The sequence below is a fragment of the Chiloscyllium punctatum genome, chromosome 7, assembly GCF_047496795.1.
Source record: "Chiloscyllium punctatum isolate Juve2018m chromosome 7, sChiPun1.3, whole genome shotgun sequence".
NCBI lineage: Eukaryota > Metazoa > Chordata > Chondrichthyes > Orectolobiformes > Hemiscylliidae > Chiloscyllium > Chiloscyllium punctatum.
The window spans coordinates 113,483,992-113,502,125 of record NC_092745.1 but is presented as its reverse complement, the minus strand read 5'-3'; the positions used below and the strand labels follow the sequence as shown (position 1 = coordinate 113,502,125).

At 41.1% G+C, this 18,134-nt stretch overlaps 1 protein-coding gene across 2 annotated transcripts in view; it reads left to right on the top strand.

Moving 5' to 3' along the window:
* Nucleotides 1-18,134, top strand: part of abcd3a (ATP-binding cassette, sub-family D (ALD), member 3a) — a 110,928-nt gene that overhangs the window by 4,465 nt on the left and 88,329 nt on the right. Inside the window, exons 2-3 of one of the 2 annotated variants that reach the window (XM_072574621.1) lie at nt 7,941-7,974; nt 8,080-8,178. In XM_072574621.1, coding sequence (XP_072430722.1) covers nt 7,941-7,974; nt 8,080-8,178 — 133 coding nt within the window. Of the gene's footprint in view, nt 1-7,940; nt 7,975-8,049; nt 8,179-18,134 lie in introns of both variants that reach the window. The other variant, XM_072574622.1, reaches the window with a different exon arrangement.

The following is an 18,134-nucleotide window of genomic DNA, read 5'->3' as shown; positions in this document are numbered from 1 at the left end:
TAAAGTGCAGGCTAGGTGGATTAGCCATGATAAATGTGGGGTTCCAGGGGTGGGGATGTGGGTCCGGCGGGGATGCTGTTTCAACTGTCGCTCCAGACTCAGTGGGTCGAATGGCCTCTTTCTGCACTGTAAGACTTCTACAATCCTTTTGCCAAAGATCAAAAAGAAATTGTTTGACTGTAGTGTGTTTAGTTTAATGGAACACTTGAAATTTGGAGTTTAGTGACACACTGTTCCAAATGTTATATAATTTTGTAAGCTGTGGGTAGTTTGTCATGATGGAACATTTCTTCTTTTTGAAATCAACTTTTGCCCAGAATCATGTTTTAAAAAGTCAGAACAAATATTTTACATAGCAAATAATGTACCATGCTTGAAAGCAATGGTACAAAACCAATGTGATTAAATGAATATGCCATATTTGCATTCTCTGATTTATTTACACATTCGTGACATGATGTTGGGTAATTAGTCATTAAGATGTTATATCTTTAACACAAATAAATAATAGACCATAAAGACATAGGAGCAGAAGTAGAACATTCACCCCATTGAATCTGCTTCGCCATTCATTGAGATTTTGGCTGATCTGATAATTCTCAACTCACTTTCCTGCTTTTTTCCCTATAATGCTTGATTCTTACGTAGGAACCACGCAGAGCAGAGGAAAAACACCTATACAGTGTAGTCAAAAAGAACGGGTACCCAATGAACTCAGTCCGCCAATGTCTCCGCAACAAACCCCAACCAGCAGACAAAACACGTCCAGAAACCCTAGCCACCCTCCCCTACATTAAAGACATCTCAGAAATGACTGCCAGACTACTCAGACCTCTTGGCACCATGGTAGCCCACAAACCTACCAACAGTCTAAAACAGCAGCTAATTAACTTGAAAGACCCAATATAGACAACAAGCAAAACTAATGTCATTTACAAAATACCTTGCAAGAACTGTAACAAACACTACATTGGACAAACAGGCAGAAAACTGGCCACCAAACAGAGACACATGCAAGAATTCCTAGAAGCCTGGCATTCCAACCGGAACTCTATCAATAAACACAATGACTTGGATCCCATTTACCACCCCCTGAGAAAAAGAACAGGAAATGACATTGCCAGAGGAAATGGCACCACCAACCCAAGGAAACCTAAACACACAAATAAAAAACAGGCCATACCACCAGTGCTTCATCCGGAGACACACTGATGATGTTACCTAGTATGGTGACGAAACATTTGAAAATGAACCTTTCAGCTCAGTGAGCAAACCTACATCTAGATCAATTATGTGAATTTTGGATTATCTAAACAAGATCTCAGGGTCCCATTCGGGTATACTGTTTGCTCACTAACCAGAATCTAGCACCCCTAGCCAGCCTGCAGGTCACCCAGGCGTTGTGAAGTCCTGGATTCGCTCTGTTGGGAAATCACTCAAACCGAGTCACAACTTAGCTTGCACCCTGTCCTACGATCGAGCACCACCTGTAACTCTCCTAACCTCAAATGGCTGGCTTCCCGCCAGGAGTCGGGGTGACAGGGGCCACATTGGCCTAAGCAACAACAGTCTGGCCCTGCTTACAGCTGTGGTGGGTTGGGGATCTTGGGAACAGTTTGTCTCTCCTATACTTCCTCACAATGCAGCTTGGCTGCAATACACTGACCACCGATCACTGCCAGGTGCCCCAACTGAGAGCCTGATCTTTAAACCATCACCAACAGCCCACAAATGCACAGAGGCCCTGGCGGGAATGGAGTGAAGTGCTGAAGAGAGGAGGTACCTTTTAGTAGGGGGGAGGCAAAGGTGAAGGGAGTGTGATCAGCTATCCGATCAACCAGTTATCTAAACAGACAGTTATCTGAACAGAATACCATCCACCTGTCCTGTTTGGATAATCAAGGTTCCCTGTACTTAGCTTCTGTCTTTAGAAAGTGGTGACAATAGCCTAATTTTGAATGTGGGTGTTGAGCAACTGAACGGTATAGTGATAGATAAAAGATACCTTTTTCAAAAAGGCTTGCACAATTCAGTAGGTAAGTCACCAGGCCCAGATGGGATGCATCTTAAATTGCTGAGAGAGGTAAAGGAGCAAGTTGTGGAGCTGTTGACAGAAATTTGTCAGGTCTGTCTCAAAGCAGGATTAGTCCCAGGGAATTGGAGAATTTCACTGTGACACTTGTTGTTAACGAAAATGGCAGATGTCAACCCAGGAATCTACAGATCTGTCAGCTTGACATTAGTAGTGGGAAAAAGATGGAGACCTCACTATGGAATAAGGTTAATATATACTTAGCAAAATAAGTTAATTCTTGACAGTCAACAAGGCTTTGTCAAGGGCAGATCATGTCTGACAAGTTTGATTGAGTTCTTTGAGCAGTCAACAAGTGTAGTACTATGGATGTTGTATATTTGGACTTTCAGAAAGCATATCATACAGTTGGTTAACAAATTATAAATGTTGAGGTTGCTGGGTCCTTGGCAACATGGATTAGAAGTTAGCTAAAAGATAGGTTGTTTCAGATGGGCATTTCTCAGATTGGAGACAAGTTGAAAGTGGTGTTTTCCAGCCATCAGTGTTGGGACCCTTGCTTTTTCTGATTCATATAAATGGTTTGGAGTGGGGTATTGAGGGCAAAATCTTTAAATTTGCTGATGATACTAAACTAGGGAGAATAGTGAATTGTGAGGATGACGTTGAGCAACTTCGGAGGGACTTCAGTAAGTTGGCCAAATGGGCAGACACAAAATGGTACAGCTGTGAGGGAATTCAGGAGCAGAGAGATCTCAGGGTTCATGTGCATAAATCTCTGAAGGGGGCCAGGCAAATTGAAACTGTTGTTAAGACAGCTTATTAGATCCTTAGGCTGATAAATAGAGGCATTGAATATAAAGACAAGGAAGTGATGTTGCCCCTCTATAAATCTTTGGTCAGACCACATTTGGAGTATTGTGTACTTTATTTTAGGTAGCATGTTAAAGACCTGGAAAGAGCACAAAGTAGGAGTGATACCAGTAATGTGAGATTTTAAATACAAGAAAAGATTAGAGAAATTGGGCTTATTCTTCTCGGAGCAAAGAAGATTAAGAAGTGGCCTTAATTGGGTGTTCAAAGTTGTGAACAATTTTGGCAAGCTAAATAAGGATATTTTGTTTCCACTAGTAGGTAGGTCAGTAATTCGGAGTCAGAGCAAGGAGTGACATGAGGAGAAACTTCTTTACTCAAAAAATTGATAGAATTTGGAATGTGTTGCCTGGGAAAGTGTTGGAGGTGGATTCCATATGAGGTTTCAAAAGAGCTGAATATATTTTTGAAATTGATGAATTTGAGAGTTACAGAGATAAGGCTGGAGAGTAGGACTAGCTGGGTAGGTTTTTTTATTAGATTAGATTAGATTCCCTCCTGTGTGGAAACAGGCTATTCAGCCTGACAAGTCCACTCCGACCCACTGTAGAGTAACCCACCCAGAACCATTTCCCTATGACTAAGGCACCTAACACTATGGACAATTTAGCATGGCCAGTTCACCTGAACTGCACAGCTTTGAACTGTGGGAGGAAACCTGCACAGACACAGGGAGAATGTGCAAACTCCACACAGACTGTCACCAGAGGCTGGAATCGAACCCACGTCTCTGGCACTGTGAGGCAGCAGTGCTAACCACTGAGCTACTGTGCTGCCCATACAGTCCCAGTGGGTAGAATAGCCTCCAACTGTCCTGTAAAATTCTATGATACAGTTTGCCTTCCCTATTGCCTGTGAAACTTGTGTAATAATATTTATACAATAATTAAATTTACACAACTTAATAATGTATTGACTTCTATTTAGTCCATTGTATTTTATGTGAAAGAACATAAGTTTTGGGGATTCTTTGAGTCTTAGAATCATTTAGTACAGAAGAAGTCCTTCCGATCTGTACCACCAAAAATATGCTATCACCTATACTAGTTCCACTTTCCTGGATGAAACCTGTTTCCTTGAATATTTGAGCAAAATAATTTCAAAAAAATGAAGAACCATGAACTTTAAGAAGTCAAAATGTCAGAGAAGAGAAAGGAAATACTGCAAAAAGTGTAATTGTCTGCAGGAAATTTTAAATGCTGCCAGACTGCTTTGGCCAAAATCTCACTGTGCAGTAGAGACCAAGAGATTAAACGATAAAAATGGTATTATTTTATTTTAGCACAATGCAATAGCCTCATTGATATTAAAACCTTTCACATGTTCATTTTTTGGTGGTTGCTTAAATTTAAGATGCAATGCATTTTGGATTTTGCAATGTTATTTTGTCATTTTGCACAGATGAAGGAATACTAGTGGGGCAAAAATTATATTTTCATGGATTTGCACCAAAAAAACCTTGTTGAATACCCTTGCTACTTCTAAACATAAAAGGTACTGCAAGTTTCAACATTGTGAATCACGATGAATCTCAACTTCACAATAATGTATTTGTAACTTAATTAAGATGATCCCTGTTTCTGATCTGAAGGGACATGGGAGGTGCAATCAGTGCTGGTGGGACTTGGGCATGCTCAACAAAAGACCATTGGTCTGTTCTCAAAGGTTTCATTTGAATTTGTCAGTCACAACATTTTGGTAGTCTGGGCGTTGAACATTGACTGAACAAGTCAGATGAAGCCATTTGGAAAGTTGTTGGGACATACACTTTATATCTGAATGAAGATGGTGAGATTGAAAGTTAAATTGAAATTCATCAGACACATATATGAATGTTATGGCAAAAATTGCTTAAGCGGGAAGGTGAGACAAGATTGCAGACAAAACTGACAATTAAGACAGCAGATAATAGCAACTGTATTGAGATGAAGACCACTGACATAAAGGGATGATAATTGTAGGAGAGTCTATCATAGTTTAGGGAATCAAGAGATCAAGAGTCTAATGGCAGGCAGAAAAGAAGTGAACAAATAGAATGTGGAACACACCAGAAGTGACCCTGAAACAGTGAACACCAGTTGATGCTCCTGCAGTTGATTGAGAACTAACAGAACGTTGGGTGGGCAGAGAGAACCCAGATGCAGTAGTTCACTGTTAATGATGCTGTGGAAGATCCGCTAATAATTCATTGAAAATTTTGTATTAACATGCTGTTTCAATTTAGTTACAATTTTCCATCGCACCTGGATGCACATCTGTACTCTCCACTATACTTCAGATATTTCACCTCTTAAGTTCTCCGAGATTGGTTCATGCAGCTGCTTCTATGAACACTCTGTCCCAGTTGGTTTCTTTAAGTTGCACTGACACTAAGTTTATTTGTTTAAATTCATGTTTAAGATCTCAACTCAGTATTTTTTAACATTAAGATTATTTTGGAACCTTCTGTTCTGCACATCCATGTAAACTTGGGGCAGGAGTTAGTTTTTTTCTTGGACCAGTAAAATTGTTCTGTTTTACCTTTGAATGATTTTTGCCCAACTCATTACCTATACATTATGATCTTAAAAATGTGTTGCTGGAAAAGCGCAGCAGGTCAGGCAGCATCAAAGGAACAAAAGAATCGACGTTTCGGGCATAAGCCCTTCTTCAGGAATGAGGAGGGTGTGCCAAGCAGGCTAAGATAAAAGGTAGGGAGGAGGGACTTGGGGGAGGGGCATTGAGAATACGATAGGTGGAAGGAGGTAAAGGCGAGGGTGATAGGCCGGAGAGGAGGTGGGGACGGAGAGGTCTGGAAGAAGATTGCAGGTCAAGAAGGCAGCGCTGAGTCTGAGGGTTGGGACTGAGAAAAGGTGGGGGGAGGGGAAATGAGAAAGCTGGAGAAATTTGCATTCATCCCTTGTGGTTGGAGGGTTCCTAGGCAGAAGATGAGGTGCTCTTCCTCCAGGCGTCGTGTTGCCATGGTCTGGCGATGGAGGAGGCCATGGACCTGTATGTCCTTGGCGGAGTGGGAGGGGGAGTTAAAGTGTTCAGCCATGAGGTGGTTGGGTTGGATGGTGTCCCAGAGGTGTTCTCTGAAACATTACGCAAGTAGGTGGCCTGAGGTGTTCTCTGACGCCTGGAGGAAGAGCGCCTTATCTTCCGCCTAGGAACCCTCCAACCACAAGGGATGAATGCAGATTTCTCCAGCTTTCTCATTTCCCCTCTCCCCACCTTTTCTCAGTCCCAACCCTCAGACTCAGCGCCGCCTTCTTGACCTGCAATCTTCTTCCCGACCTCTCCGCCCCCACCCCCTCTCCAGCCTATCACCCTCGCCTTAACCTCCTTCTACCTATCGCATTCCCAACGCCCCTCCCCCAAGTCCCTCCTCCCTACCTTTTATCTTAGCCTGCTTGGCACACCCTCCTCATTCCTGAAGAAGAGCTTATGCTGTTCCTTTGATGCTGCCTGACCTGCTGCGCTTTTCCAGCGACACATTTTTAAGCTCTGATCTCCAGCATCTGCAGTCCTCACTTTCTCCTATACATTATGATGACTAGCTCAGGTTCCTTACAGCTGCTTTTTCATTTAGATAATCCCTCTCAGTCCTCTAATTTTGCTACAAAAATAGAAATTGCTGAAAAAAAACTCAGCAGGTCAGGCAACACCTGGAGACAAAACAGAATTAATATTTTGGGTCCAATGACTGGTCTTCAGAACCCCTGAAGGGTCACTGACTTGAAACGTTAACTCTGCTTTCTCTCCACAGAAGCTGCCAGATCTGCTGAGTTTATCACGCAATTTTTTTTCTGATTTCCAGCATCTGCAGTTCTTTGTTTTATTTTCTCTCTAATTTCGCTAAGTTTTATAAAGTGTTTGTGTGCATACAGGTTATTTAAAATAAAAGGTTTTGGTCAAAAAATAGCTTTGTAGGTAATAAAGAATTGAATAGCTGGGTGGAAGTGTGGAGTTTATTATGAAAGGGAATAGGATATGAGGTAGAAATGGAAAGGGACAATGGATCGGCAGGAAATGGGATATTAAAAATCAGGAATATGATGAAAGGGAGAGTTGAGGTTGGAAGAAAACATAGTGGAAAACAAATGCAGAGGAATAGGGAACAAGTGTGAAATTATAGATGAGGGGGTTAAGAAGCTTATGGGAGCTGATGGCGAAATTGAGTAAAGTAAATAACAAGTGCAGGTGTGATGGATAAGGAAAAGGGTGAGAAGCAAAATTAGAATAAAATGATAGGGAGAAGTAGGAAGGGTGGACAGAAGAAGGAAATGTAGGGTTAGGAGTTCAGAAACTGCAGCACGTAGACTGGATGGGGTTGGAATGCCTTTCGTTTGGCATTGCTTTCAGCCGCAATGGAGTGAGTTTATTAATGAGATGGATGATGATTAAAAGGAAAACGAGAATAAAACAAGAAATTAAGGTGCCGTATTACAGCTTTTAAAGCTAAATTGCCTTTCTTGAGTCCAGTCATTGAATTTCATCAGCAAATTTGTAAATGGAGTTAGATAAATTTGGCCATACAGTTGAGAGTGTATAGGTATAATAAGCGTCTGAGTAATCAACCTTGCAGGGCACTGGTTTGAGGATTATCGTGGAGGAGGTGTTGTCGCCTGTCCTTACTGATTGCTATTTGTGTGTCAGGTAGTTGAGGATCCGGTTACAGAGCGGGGAGCAGAGTCCAAGGTCTCCAAGTTTGGAGATAGGTTTTGTTGGGAATTATGGTGTTAAAACCAGAGCTAAAGTCAATAAACAAGATTCTGACATTGGTGTCCTTGTTATCCAGAAGAAGCATTTGGATAGACATATGAACAGGCAGGGAATGGAGGGATGCAGACCATGTGCAGATGGGTGGGATTGGTTTGGAATGACATCATGGTCCAAACATGTTGGACCAAATGATCTGTTCCTGGGTTGCACTGTTTTATAGTGTTAAAAATGGAAGGAGATAAGTCAGTCCTTTATTTGGCAAACATGACTTATTCAGAAATCTCATGAACTTTACTTTGTACCATCTTAAATGTTAATCTTTTAATTACAGTAAGAATGATGGAAAGCTTTCACTTCAGAACGAGGTGAGTATATCATGAAAATATATTGCAATTTTTTTGTTCATTAAAATAACATTTTTGCTTCATATGGTTTCTTAGGAATAGAAACCTCTACCGTCTGTTTTTCAGAAAGAAGGAAAAAAAGAGAAAGCAGTTGTGGATGGTGTTTTCTTTGCTAGGATATGGAGAATTCTGAAGATAATGGTGCCTGGAATGTTTTCACAAGAGGTGGGTATTGTACATTTTTTCAGGTGAAGACTGATAATTAGTCATTTGTAAAGTTTGCAATCAAACACAAATAAATCTGTCTAAAGGTGAGCAGAGCTTAAAGGCCTGCTTCCCGAAGAAAGATGGGAAACTCTAGTTTTTATACATTCCTTGTTGATAATCAGGGAAAATTAATGGCTCAGATTCAAGTTACCTGTTCTGTCAACCAGGAGATGATGCAATTATATGGCCAAGGGAGAAAGAGACCATATGACAAGAATGAAAAGTTCCAAACTGTGCCTCATATAATTGTCGGAGAGTTACCTTTCCAGGTCAATATATTTCAGAAGAGTTCTAGAAAAGGATTGTCAAGCTGAAACATGACCCTTTCTTTCTCTGCAGACCCTGCTGGATTCACTGACTATTTCCAATGTTTTCCATTTTTACTATATTCGAATCCTGAACTTGGATCGAGGTCAATTGCAATTTAGTTTTTAATGTTAATTTATGTCATAATGTTAATTGAAACATCTAACTGAAATTAATTAAACTTGTTTCAAGAATGTCTTGAATTTTTCACTTTTTAAGATTTAGGGCTGTTATCATTATGAATAAGTTATCAGGGCACAAGTTCCTTAAATCCTTTATGCATTTTATAAACTAGTAAAGAATTTTGTTGAACCAATGTTGATTTTAAAAAGAAAATCATTAGGTACAGGAACAGGCAGGACGTTTGGTGAAATGCTTATTTCCCATTGAGAGTAGAGCACCACATAGTCATATTATGTAAAGGTGGCAAGTCCATGACTCAGTTTCTGATTTGTGTCAACATTAAATGCTTATGATAAATGCTAATGTAAACATGGGTGTACATTGGCTTATAAAGGATGGAACAAATCTGTCAAGATCCCTGCTCATGATTGCTATTCTACTGTAAAATAGATGTGCGCACTAAGTGAGGTGATGATCAGGCTTAGCTGAGATTCTTCTCTCTTCACTTGTCCATTGAAGTGCTTAGATCTTCAAAGGAATACGTAATCTTTGAAAAAATAATTTCTGCCTTAGCCAATTTGTTGCATTTTGACTGGAATTAAAAATGGATAATAACTTCTCAGTTATTTCTGCTATATCCTAACTGCTGGGCTGACAACTGTAATGATGGACGTTTTAGACTATTGCCCTTTGGTCTCTCTTTGTGGTGTGTTAAGAAATACAAATAAAGACTTACACTAATATAGTATTTCACAAGATTTAAGGGTGCATACATGAGGATCAGTGGTCAGCACAACATCGTGGGCTGAAGGGCCTGTTCTGTGCTGTACTGTTCTATGTTCTAAGATTAAGATGAACCAAATTCCTTGATGAGCAAATAAGTACTTTTTGAAATATGGTTATTGTTGAAATGTAGTAACATTTGTTGCCAATTTACATAAAAACTCCCAAAAATAGCAGTGAGAAGATCAGATCTATTTTGTTGATGTTGATTGAGAAATACGTTTTAGGTAAGAAATACAGGAGAGCACTCTTACTCTGATGTAGTGCTGTGGATCTTTTTTATTTGTTAAAGTATAGAAAAGACCTTGGTTTAATTAGAATTAGATTTTATTGTTACATGTACTCAAGTACATGGATACAGAAGTACAGTGAAACGTGTAAAATGTCCCACTCACCATCTTAAAACAAAATCTTAGATAAAGAGTCGAAAAATTAGAAATAAGTTAAAAGTTCAGCATTGCAGTTCTTGTCAGGATAAAGTGGTGAATAAGAAATAAAGCCAAAAGTCCTAAGTTACAGTCTTTCTTTAGCTATAGGCCTGACATTGCTCCATGCTGAGCTTTCTCCATAAGGGCTTAATCTGTCTTCTGTGCTAAACTTAATTGTTTGATCTCTACGCCTCTTTGCTGCCATCTCGCCATCGACTGCCATCCTCTCTCTCCCTCTTAAGGTCTCAACTGAAAGGCAGCACATCTGATCAAACTGTATTCTTCGTGTTTGCACTAGAATGTAAACTAGACAATATGCTAAAGTCTTTGTAATCAGTCCAAGTACCTTCTGGCTCAGAGGTGAGAATGCTACCAAAGAACTATGGTTGATATGTCAGGGTGTTTATTCTCATGTGAGAAAAAAAAATCCAGGAGTTTACAATAGTTTTGAAGAATAGATTGTAAAATTCTTCAATTCTTGTTTAATAGTACAAATAATCTTTTTTGCAACTCACAAGATAATTACAGCTGTGAAATTTTGTTTGACTCATTTTGTTTCATTCAATCAGGTTGAACATAAAGTCTTGCCACTGCAGCATCCATTTAGTTATTCCAATATTTTTGCTCTTGGTCTTTTTCAGGAGGACATTCTAAATACTTTGCAAAGATTAATGATATTAGTTTTAGCCTTGTCTTTTTTTATTTGAATCTGTAATCAATTGTTTTATTTTGTAATTGAATATAATTACCCCTATTTTCTAGATGGAGGAAATATAGTGCAGATAGACTTCAGGGAAGTAATTTGCCAAGATACTACACAGGATATTTGAAGATTAATGGGTTTGGAATTAAGAGCACGATATCTAAGACATGTCAGTAGAGAGGAAATAGAATAGGACATGGCACTTTTCAAGGGTTGTTGAAAATGTATGGTAATGTGCCTCAGGTTACAATTCTGGGGCCTCTTTTACTCACTGTACATATTATTTCTAATCTGAGTTGCGTTGACTGTTGGTGATAAGCTCAGAATTGCAAGTATGTTTAACTCTGTAGAAGCCTCAAGGAAATAGGATATTAATAAATCAGGAGAATAAGCTGAAAGGTAGCAGAGAAAGATGGACCATATTTGCATAGAAATGGCAGTCACATGCAAATTGTCGTACCACCACTTTGTTTTTACAAATTGAAAGATCTCTGCATTTCTGACAGGAGATTCCATTCAGAGTTCCTTCAGAAATCTGAAGTTCTAAATTGGCAGAAGGCTAATTTTGACAGTATTAGGCAAGAACTTTTAAAAGCTAATTGGGGACAGATGTTCACAGGTAAAAAGACTGTTGGAAAATGGGAAGTCTTCAGAAATGAGATAACGAGAGCCCAGAGACTGTATATTCCTGTTAGAGTGGAAGGAAAGGCTGGTAAGTTTAGGGAATGCTGGATGACTAGAGAAGTTAAGGGTTGGTTAAGAAAAAGAAGGAAGCATATGCCAGCTATCAACAGCAGCGATCGAGTGAATCCTTGGAAGAGTATAAAAGCAGTGGGAGTTTACTTAAGAGGGAGATCAGGAGAGCAAAAAGGGGAATTGAGATAGCTTTGGCAGAGAGAGCTAAGGAGAATCCAAAGGGCCTTTATAAATACATTAAAAGGATAACTAGGGAGAGAATTGGCCGCCTCAAATCAGCAAGACAGCCTATATGTGGAGCCACAGGAAATGGGGGAGACACTAAACGGGTTGTTGTGGTTCTGTTAGCCTAGCTGGGAAATTGTGTTGCAGACGTTTCGTCCCCTGTTTAGGTGACATCCTCAGTGCTTGGGAGCCTCCTGTGAAGCATTTCTGTGATGTTTCCTCTGGCATTGAATCTGCCGCTTCCGGTTGTCAGTTCCAGCTATCCGTTGCAGTGGTCGGTATATTGGGTCTAGGTCGATGTGCTTATTGATTGAATCTGTGGTTGAGTGCCATGCCTCTAAGAATTCCCTGGCTGTTCTCTGTTTGACCTGTCCTATAATAGTAGTGTTGTCCCAGTTGAATTCATGTTGCTTGTCATCTGCGTGTGTGGCTACTAAGGATAGCTGGTCTGGTCGTGTCATTTCGTGGCTAGTTGGTGTTCATGGATGCGGATCGTTAGCAGTCTTCCTGTTTGTCCTATGTAGTGTTTTGTGCAGTCCATGCAAGGAACTGACAACCGGAAGCGGCAGATTCAAACCACTATAGATACCGGAGGAAACATCACAGAAGCGCTTCACAGGAGGCTCCCAAGCACTGAGGATGTCACCTAAACAGGGAACGAAATGCCTGCAACACAAATTCCCAGCTCGACGAACAGAACCATAACAACGAGCACCCGAGCTCCAAATCTTCTCACAAATTTTGAACACTAAACTGGTATTTTGCATCAATATTTACTGTGAAGAAGGACATGGAAAATATAGAATGTCAGCAAATAGATGGTGACATCTTGAAGAATGTCCATATAACAGAGGAGGAAGTGCTGGATGTCTTGAAATTCCTAAAAGTTGTTAAATCTCTAGGACCTCTTCAGGTGTACCCGACAACTCTGTGGGAAGCTAGGGAAGTGATTGCTGGGCCTGGAAAAGCCCTCATGAAGGGCTTTTGTCTGAAATGTCGATTTTCCTGCTCCTCGGCTGCTGCCTGACCTGTTGTGCTTTTCCAGCACTACTCTAATCTAGACTCTGAGCTCCAGCATCTACAGTCGTCACTTTCACCTGAGTGATTGCTGGGCCTCTTGCTGAGGTATTTGTATCATCGATAGTCACAGGTGAGGTGCCAGAAGACTGGAGGTTGGCTAACGTGGTGTCACTGTTTAAGAAGGGTGGTAAGGACAAGCCAGGGGAACTATAGACCAATGAGCCTGGTGTCGGTGGTGGGCACGTTGTTGGAGGGAATCCTGAGGGACAGGGTTTACGCATATTTGGAAAGGCAACAAGGCAAATTAGAGATAGTCAACATGGGTTTGTGCATGGGAAATCATGTCTCATGAACTCGGTTGAGTCTTTTGAAGAAGTAATAAAGAGGACTGATGAGGGCAGAGCAGTGAATGTGATCTATGTGGACTTCAGTAAGGCATTCAACAAGGTTCCCTGTGGGAGACTGGTTAGCTAGGTTAGATCTCATGGAATACAGGGAGAGCTAGCCATTTGGATACCGAATTGGCTGAAAGATAGAAGACAGAGGGTGGGTTGCTTTTCAGACTGGAGGCCTGTGACCAGTGGAGTGCCACAAGGACTGGTGCTGGATCCACGACTCTTCATCATTTTATATAAAGGATTTGGATGCGAACATAGGAGGTATAGTCAGTAAGTTTGCAGATGACACCAAACTTGGAGGTGTAGTGGACAGCGAAGGAGGTTACCTATTACAACAGGATCTTGGTCAGATGGGCCAATGTGCTGAGGATGGCAGATGGAGTTTAATTCAGATAAATGCGAGGTGCTGCATTTTGAAAAAGCAAACTTAGCAGGATTTAGACGCTTAATGGTAAGGTCCTAGAGAGTGTTGCTGAACAAAGAGACCTTGGAGTGCAGATTCATAGCTCCTTGCAAATGGAGTCACAGGTAGATATGATAGTGAAGATGATGTTTGGTATGCATTCCTTTATTTTTCAGAGTATTGAATATAGGAGTTGGGAGGTCATGTTGCAGCTGAACAGGGCATTGGTTTGGCCAGTTTTGGAATAGTGTGTACAATTCTGGTCTCCTTCCTATCGGAAAGATGTTGTGAAACATGAAAGAGTTCAGAAAAGATTTACAAGAATGTTGCCCAGGTTGGAGGATTTGAGCTATAGGGAGAGGCTGAATAGTCTGGGGCTATCTTCCCTGGAGCGTTGGAGGCTGAGGGGTGACTTTTATAGAGGTTTATAAGGTCATCAAGGTCATGGATAGGATAAATTGACAAAGTCTCTTCCCTCGGGTGGGGGAGTCCAGAACTAGAAGGCATAGGTTTAGGGCGAGAGGGGAAAGATATAAAAATGACCTAAGCGGCAATCTTTTCACACAGAGGTTGCTGTGTGTATGGAATTAGCTGCCAGAGGAAATGGTGGATGCTGGTACAATTGCAGCATTTAAAAGGCATCTGAATGTTTATATAAATAGGAAGGATATGGAGGGATATGGGCTAGGTACTGGCAAATGGGACTAGATTAGGTTGGGATATCTGGTTGGTATGGGCGGGTTGGACCGAAGGGTCTATTTCAGTGCTGTACACGTCTATGACTAAGTACAGAGCCATACTTCCATTGTGACAGGTCCCTTGTAATGAAGAACAGTTGAGTCAAGGCAAACTACACCTCTTGTTTTCACAGCAACTACTTGCCATATTCTGTAATTAAAGTTCCAGCATCAGGGGCAGTCACTTTAACAGCTCCTGTACATAAGGCAACTGTGAGAGGGTAGCTAACTGTTCCACGAGTGGCTTAATTTGAGAATAATCCTGAACAGAATTCTCATGAATAGAGTTGTCACAACAACAGTAGCCATGAACAATCAATGGAATGTTCAATACCTTTCATTGTTTCTAGCATCAGACACCCGGCTAGAAATTCAAACCAAACCCGGAAGACCTGTTTTGCTGTTTATTTAATCCTTGAGAAAGAGTTTAGTTCAATAATAGCACTTTTACAAATAGTGCACCAAGCTTTCCCATGGTAGTATAATCTGAAATAACAAAATGTGACAGCACCGTATTGAAAAAAAGTTTCCATTTCTTTGCAGTTGGTATATAATTAAAAAAGTGGCAAGTGTACCATCAAAAATCTTGCCTGATATAAGCCTGGACATTTCTCAACAACCTTTAAACTTCACCCATGGTTTAGAGTTACCTAAACATTTTCAGCAACTTGAATTTACTAAATTGTAACTAAAAGTTCTTTAAGAGGCCATTTTCTCTGGCCTTAAATAATTTATTTTCCTGAACCAGTCATACAATCAGTAGCTCATCATTGTTTCAGTGTACATTTTTTTAAATATTCAATTAAAATCCTTATTTCCTCGAGCACCCAAGTTACACCTAAACCAGTAAAGTTTTGGAAAAAAGCACCACTTGTATTCTCATGTCGTTTAAAAGGGAAACCCAAACAGAAAGTGCTGTGTGTTTAACTCTTCTATCTAGCAAAGAAGCTGCGAGTCAGCTCTTAATAATAAACAATAATATTTATTTATTGAACACAATACTGTAATAAAATACATTATAAACGAACAATTCACACTATAAACCTAATCAAATATCTTGTGTTTTAACTTCAATCTGGATGCTCATATGCCACCACACTAGATCTTGGCCTTGATCTGCGTGGCGATGATCGTCTGGACGTCTTCTCCTTGTTGACCCAGAGGTGTCTTCTCTTCATAGTGATTGGTCTGGAGTCACTGCTCCTGACGATGGTGTTGCAGCGATTCTTATGCTTAGTAGTTGTTTGTGCCCTTTTTGTACAGTTTGCAGTGTCCTCCAATAGATCGACCCTGATCGATCGGACCCAACCAAGTGTTGACGTGTGGATGGCAGGTTGGTCCTTGGGCGTCCATTCTTGGATGTGTTAGGTGCACACAAGTCAGGTGGCCCTCTCCAGATAAGGGTGTGAGGTGCCCCTGTGTCTGGTTAACAACTCAATGTTTCCAGTTGATCTGGGGATGGCATTCAAGTTGTATATTGTATTGTCTGCAGCTGCTGAGTCAATTATATACTGTCAGTCTGTAGCTACAGTCTGTCTGGATGTGCAGCATGTTTGTTAGCATAGTTACTTTGGTCAATGCTTCTCCCAATTTCATAGCACACTTCATTTATTGTCCATTTTTCGTAAATCCATCATTTTGAGCGGCCTGTCTGGCCACAGATGAATAAACTGAGCAAGTCTGGCAATATCTGTGCAAAGAAAGAATCAAGTGTCATGGGGAAAGGACAGGGAAGTGGATGTGAGGAATGTTGAAGCAGCCATGATCCTACTGAATGATGGAGGAGGCTTGAAGGGCTGAATGGCCTTCTGTTCCTATTTCCTATTGTGGTCTTTTGGAAACATTTTTAGTCCAATATGATTCACCAATCTGACTGAGGATGTTTAAAGTCAGTTTTATTGTCCATTTCAAAATACTTTGAGAGAAAAATGGGCTTACCAGCGCCTGGTTTTGGCTATGAATGCTCATAAAACTCAGACTGATCATGATGTCACGTTGATTTGATATCAGTTGTGCCATTTAGAAGCTGGAAAATGACCCCCTCCCATTTTAAACTTTGTGCAGCTGGACGCTTAAGCAGCAAGAAGAATCACTAGCTGTCCCATAAATATGCTTACAGATTATTTGCAGAATGATTTCTTCCAGTTGATGGATTCACTGGCCTTAAGTGTTTATGACATGCTTCTAGAAGTTCTCTGGCTGCCCTGTGTTTAGCTTGTCATATGATTGTTGTGTTGCCCACAGTTGAATTTGTGGTCCCTGTCATCTGTGTGTATGGCTACAAGGGACAGGTGGTCATGGTGTTTAGTGGCTAGTTAGTGTTCGTGGATGCAGATTGCTAGTTGTCTGCCTGTTTGCCCTATATAGTGTTTCATGCAGTCTTTGCATGGAATCCTGTAAATTATATAAATGGTACTCAGCCACAGACTCCATCAACAAGCACATAAACCTAGACCCAGTATAAGACCATAAGAAATAGGAGTGGAAGTAAGGCCGTTCGCCCCATCAAGTCCACTCTGCCATTCTATCATGGCTGATAGGTATTTCAACGCCATTTACCCGCACTTTCCCTGTATCCATGATAGGCTCATTCATAAGGCCCCCATGGTAGGCTTATTCATGAAGTCGGGAAATATGGGATACAGGGAGATTTGGCTATCTGGATTCAGAATTGGTTGGCTGACCGAAAGCTGAGAGTAGTTGTAGGTGGAAAGTATTCTGCCTGGAGGTCATTGCTGAGTGGTGTCCTGCAGGGTTCTGTTCTTGGACCTCTACTCTTTGTAGTTTTTATAAATGACTTGGATGAGAAGGTTGAGGGGGTGAGTTAGTAAATTTGCAGATGACACAAAGGTTGGAGGTGCTGTTGATAGTATCGGGGCTATTGCAGGCTGCAGTGCAACGTATTCTAGATGAGAGTGGTACTGGAAAAGCACAGCAGTTCAGGCAGCATCCGAGGAGCAGGAAAATCGACGTTTCAGGCAAAAGCCTGATGAAGGGCTTTTGCCCAAAACATCGATTTTCCTGCTTCTCGGATGCTGCGGGAACTGCTGTGCTTTTCCAGCACCACTCTCATCTAGAATCTGGTTTCCAGCATCTGCAGTCCTTGTTTTTACCCTGCAGTGCAACATAGACAGGGTGCAGAGCTGGGCTGAGAAATGGCAGATGGAATTCAACCTGGATAAATGCAAAGTGAGAGTTTTTAGATTAGAGTGGTGCTGGAAAAGTACAGCAGGTCAGGCAGCATCCGAGGAGCAGGAAAATCGACACTTCGGGCAAAAGGTGTGGGTTCCAAATTCTAAATGGGGCCTAACCACAGCTTTATATCGGCCATTACAATGAACAATGAAAACAGCAGAAATGGAACCAAATAAATTCCAAAGACACAGTACTTCACAGGAGTCTCCAAAGCACTGAAGATGTCACGTAGACAGGAGGTGAAACATCTACGAATCAATTTCCCAGCTTGGCAAACATACCCACAACCACAAATTTCATTTATGTACCAACCATCTTTTGAACATTTGACTGGAGGGCATAGAGTCATAGAGATATACAGCATGGAAACAGACCCTTCGGTCCAACTCATCTATGCCAATCAGATATCCTAAATTAATCTAGTCCCATTTGCCAGCACTTGGCCCATATCCCTCTATGCCCTTCCTTTTCATATACCCATCCAGATGCCTTTTATGTTGTAATTGTACCAGCCTCCACAACTTTCTCTGGCAGCTCAATCCATCTCGACACCACCCTGTGCGTGAAAAAGTTACCCCTAAGGTGCCTTTTATATCTTTCCCCTTTCTCTCTAAACCTATGCCCACTAGTTGTGGACTTCTGCACCACAGGAAAAAAACCTTGTCTGTTTACCCTATCCATGACCCTCATGATTTTATGAACCTCTGTAAGATCACCCCTCAGCCCCTGATTCTCCAGTGAAACGGTCCCAGCCTGTTCAGCCTCTCTCTATAGCTCAACTCCTCCAACCCTGGCAACATCCATGTAAACCTTTTCTGAACCCTTTCAAGTTTCACAACATCTTTCGGATAGGAAGGAGACCAGAATTACACAGTATTCGAAAAGTTGCCTAACAAA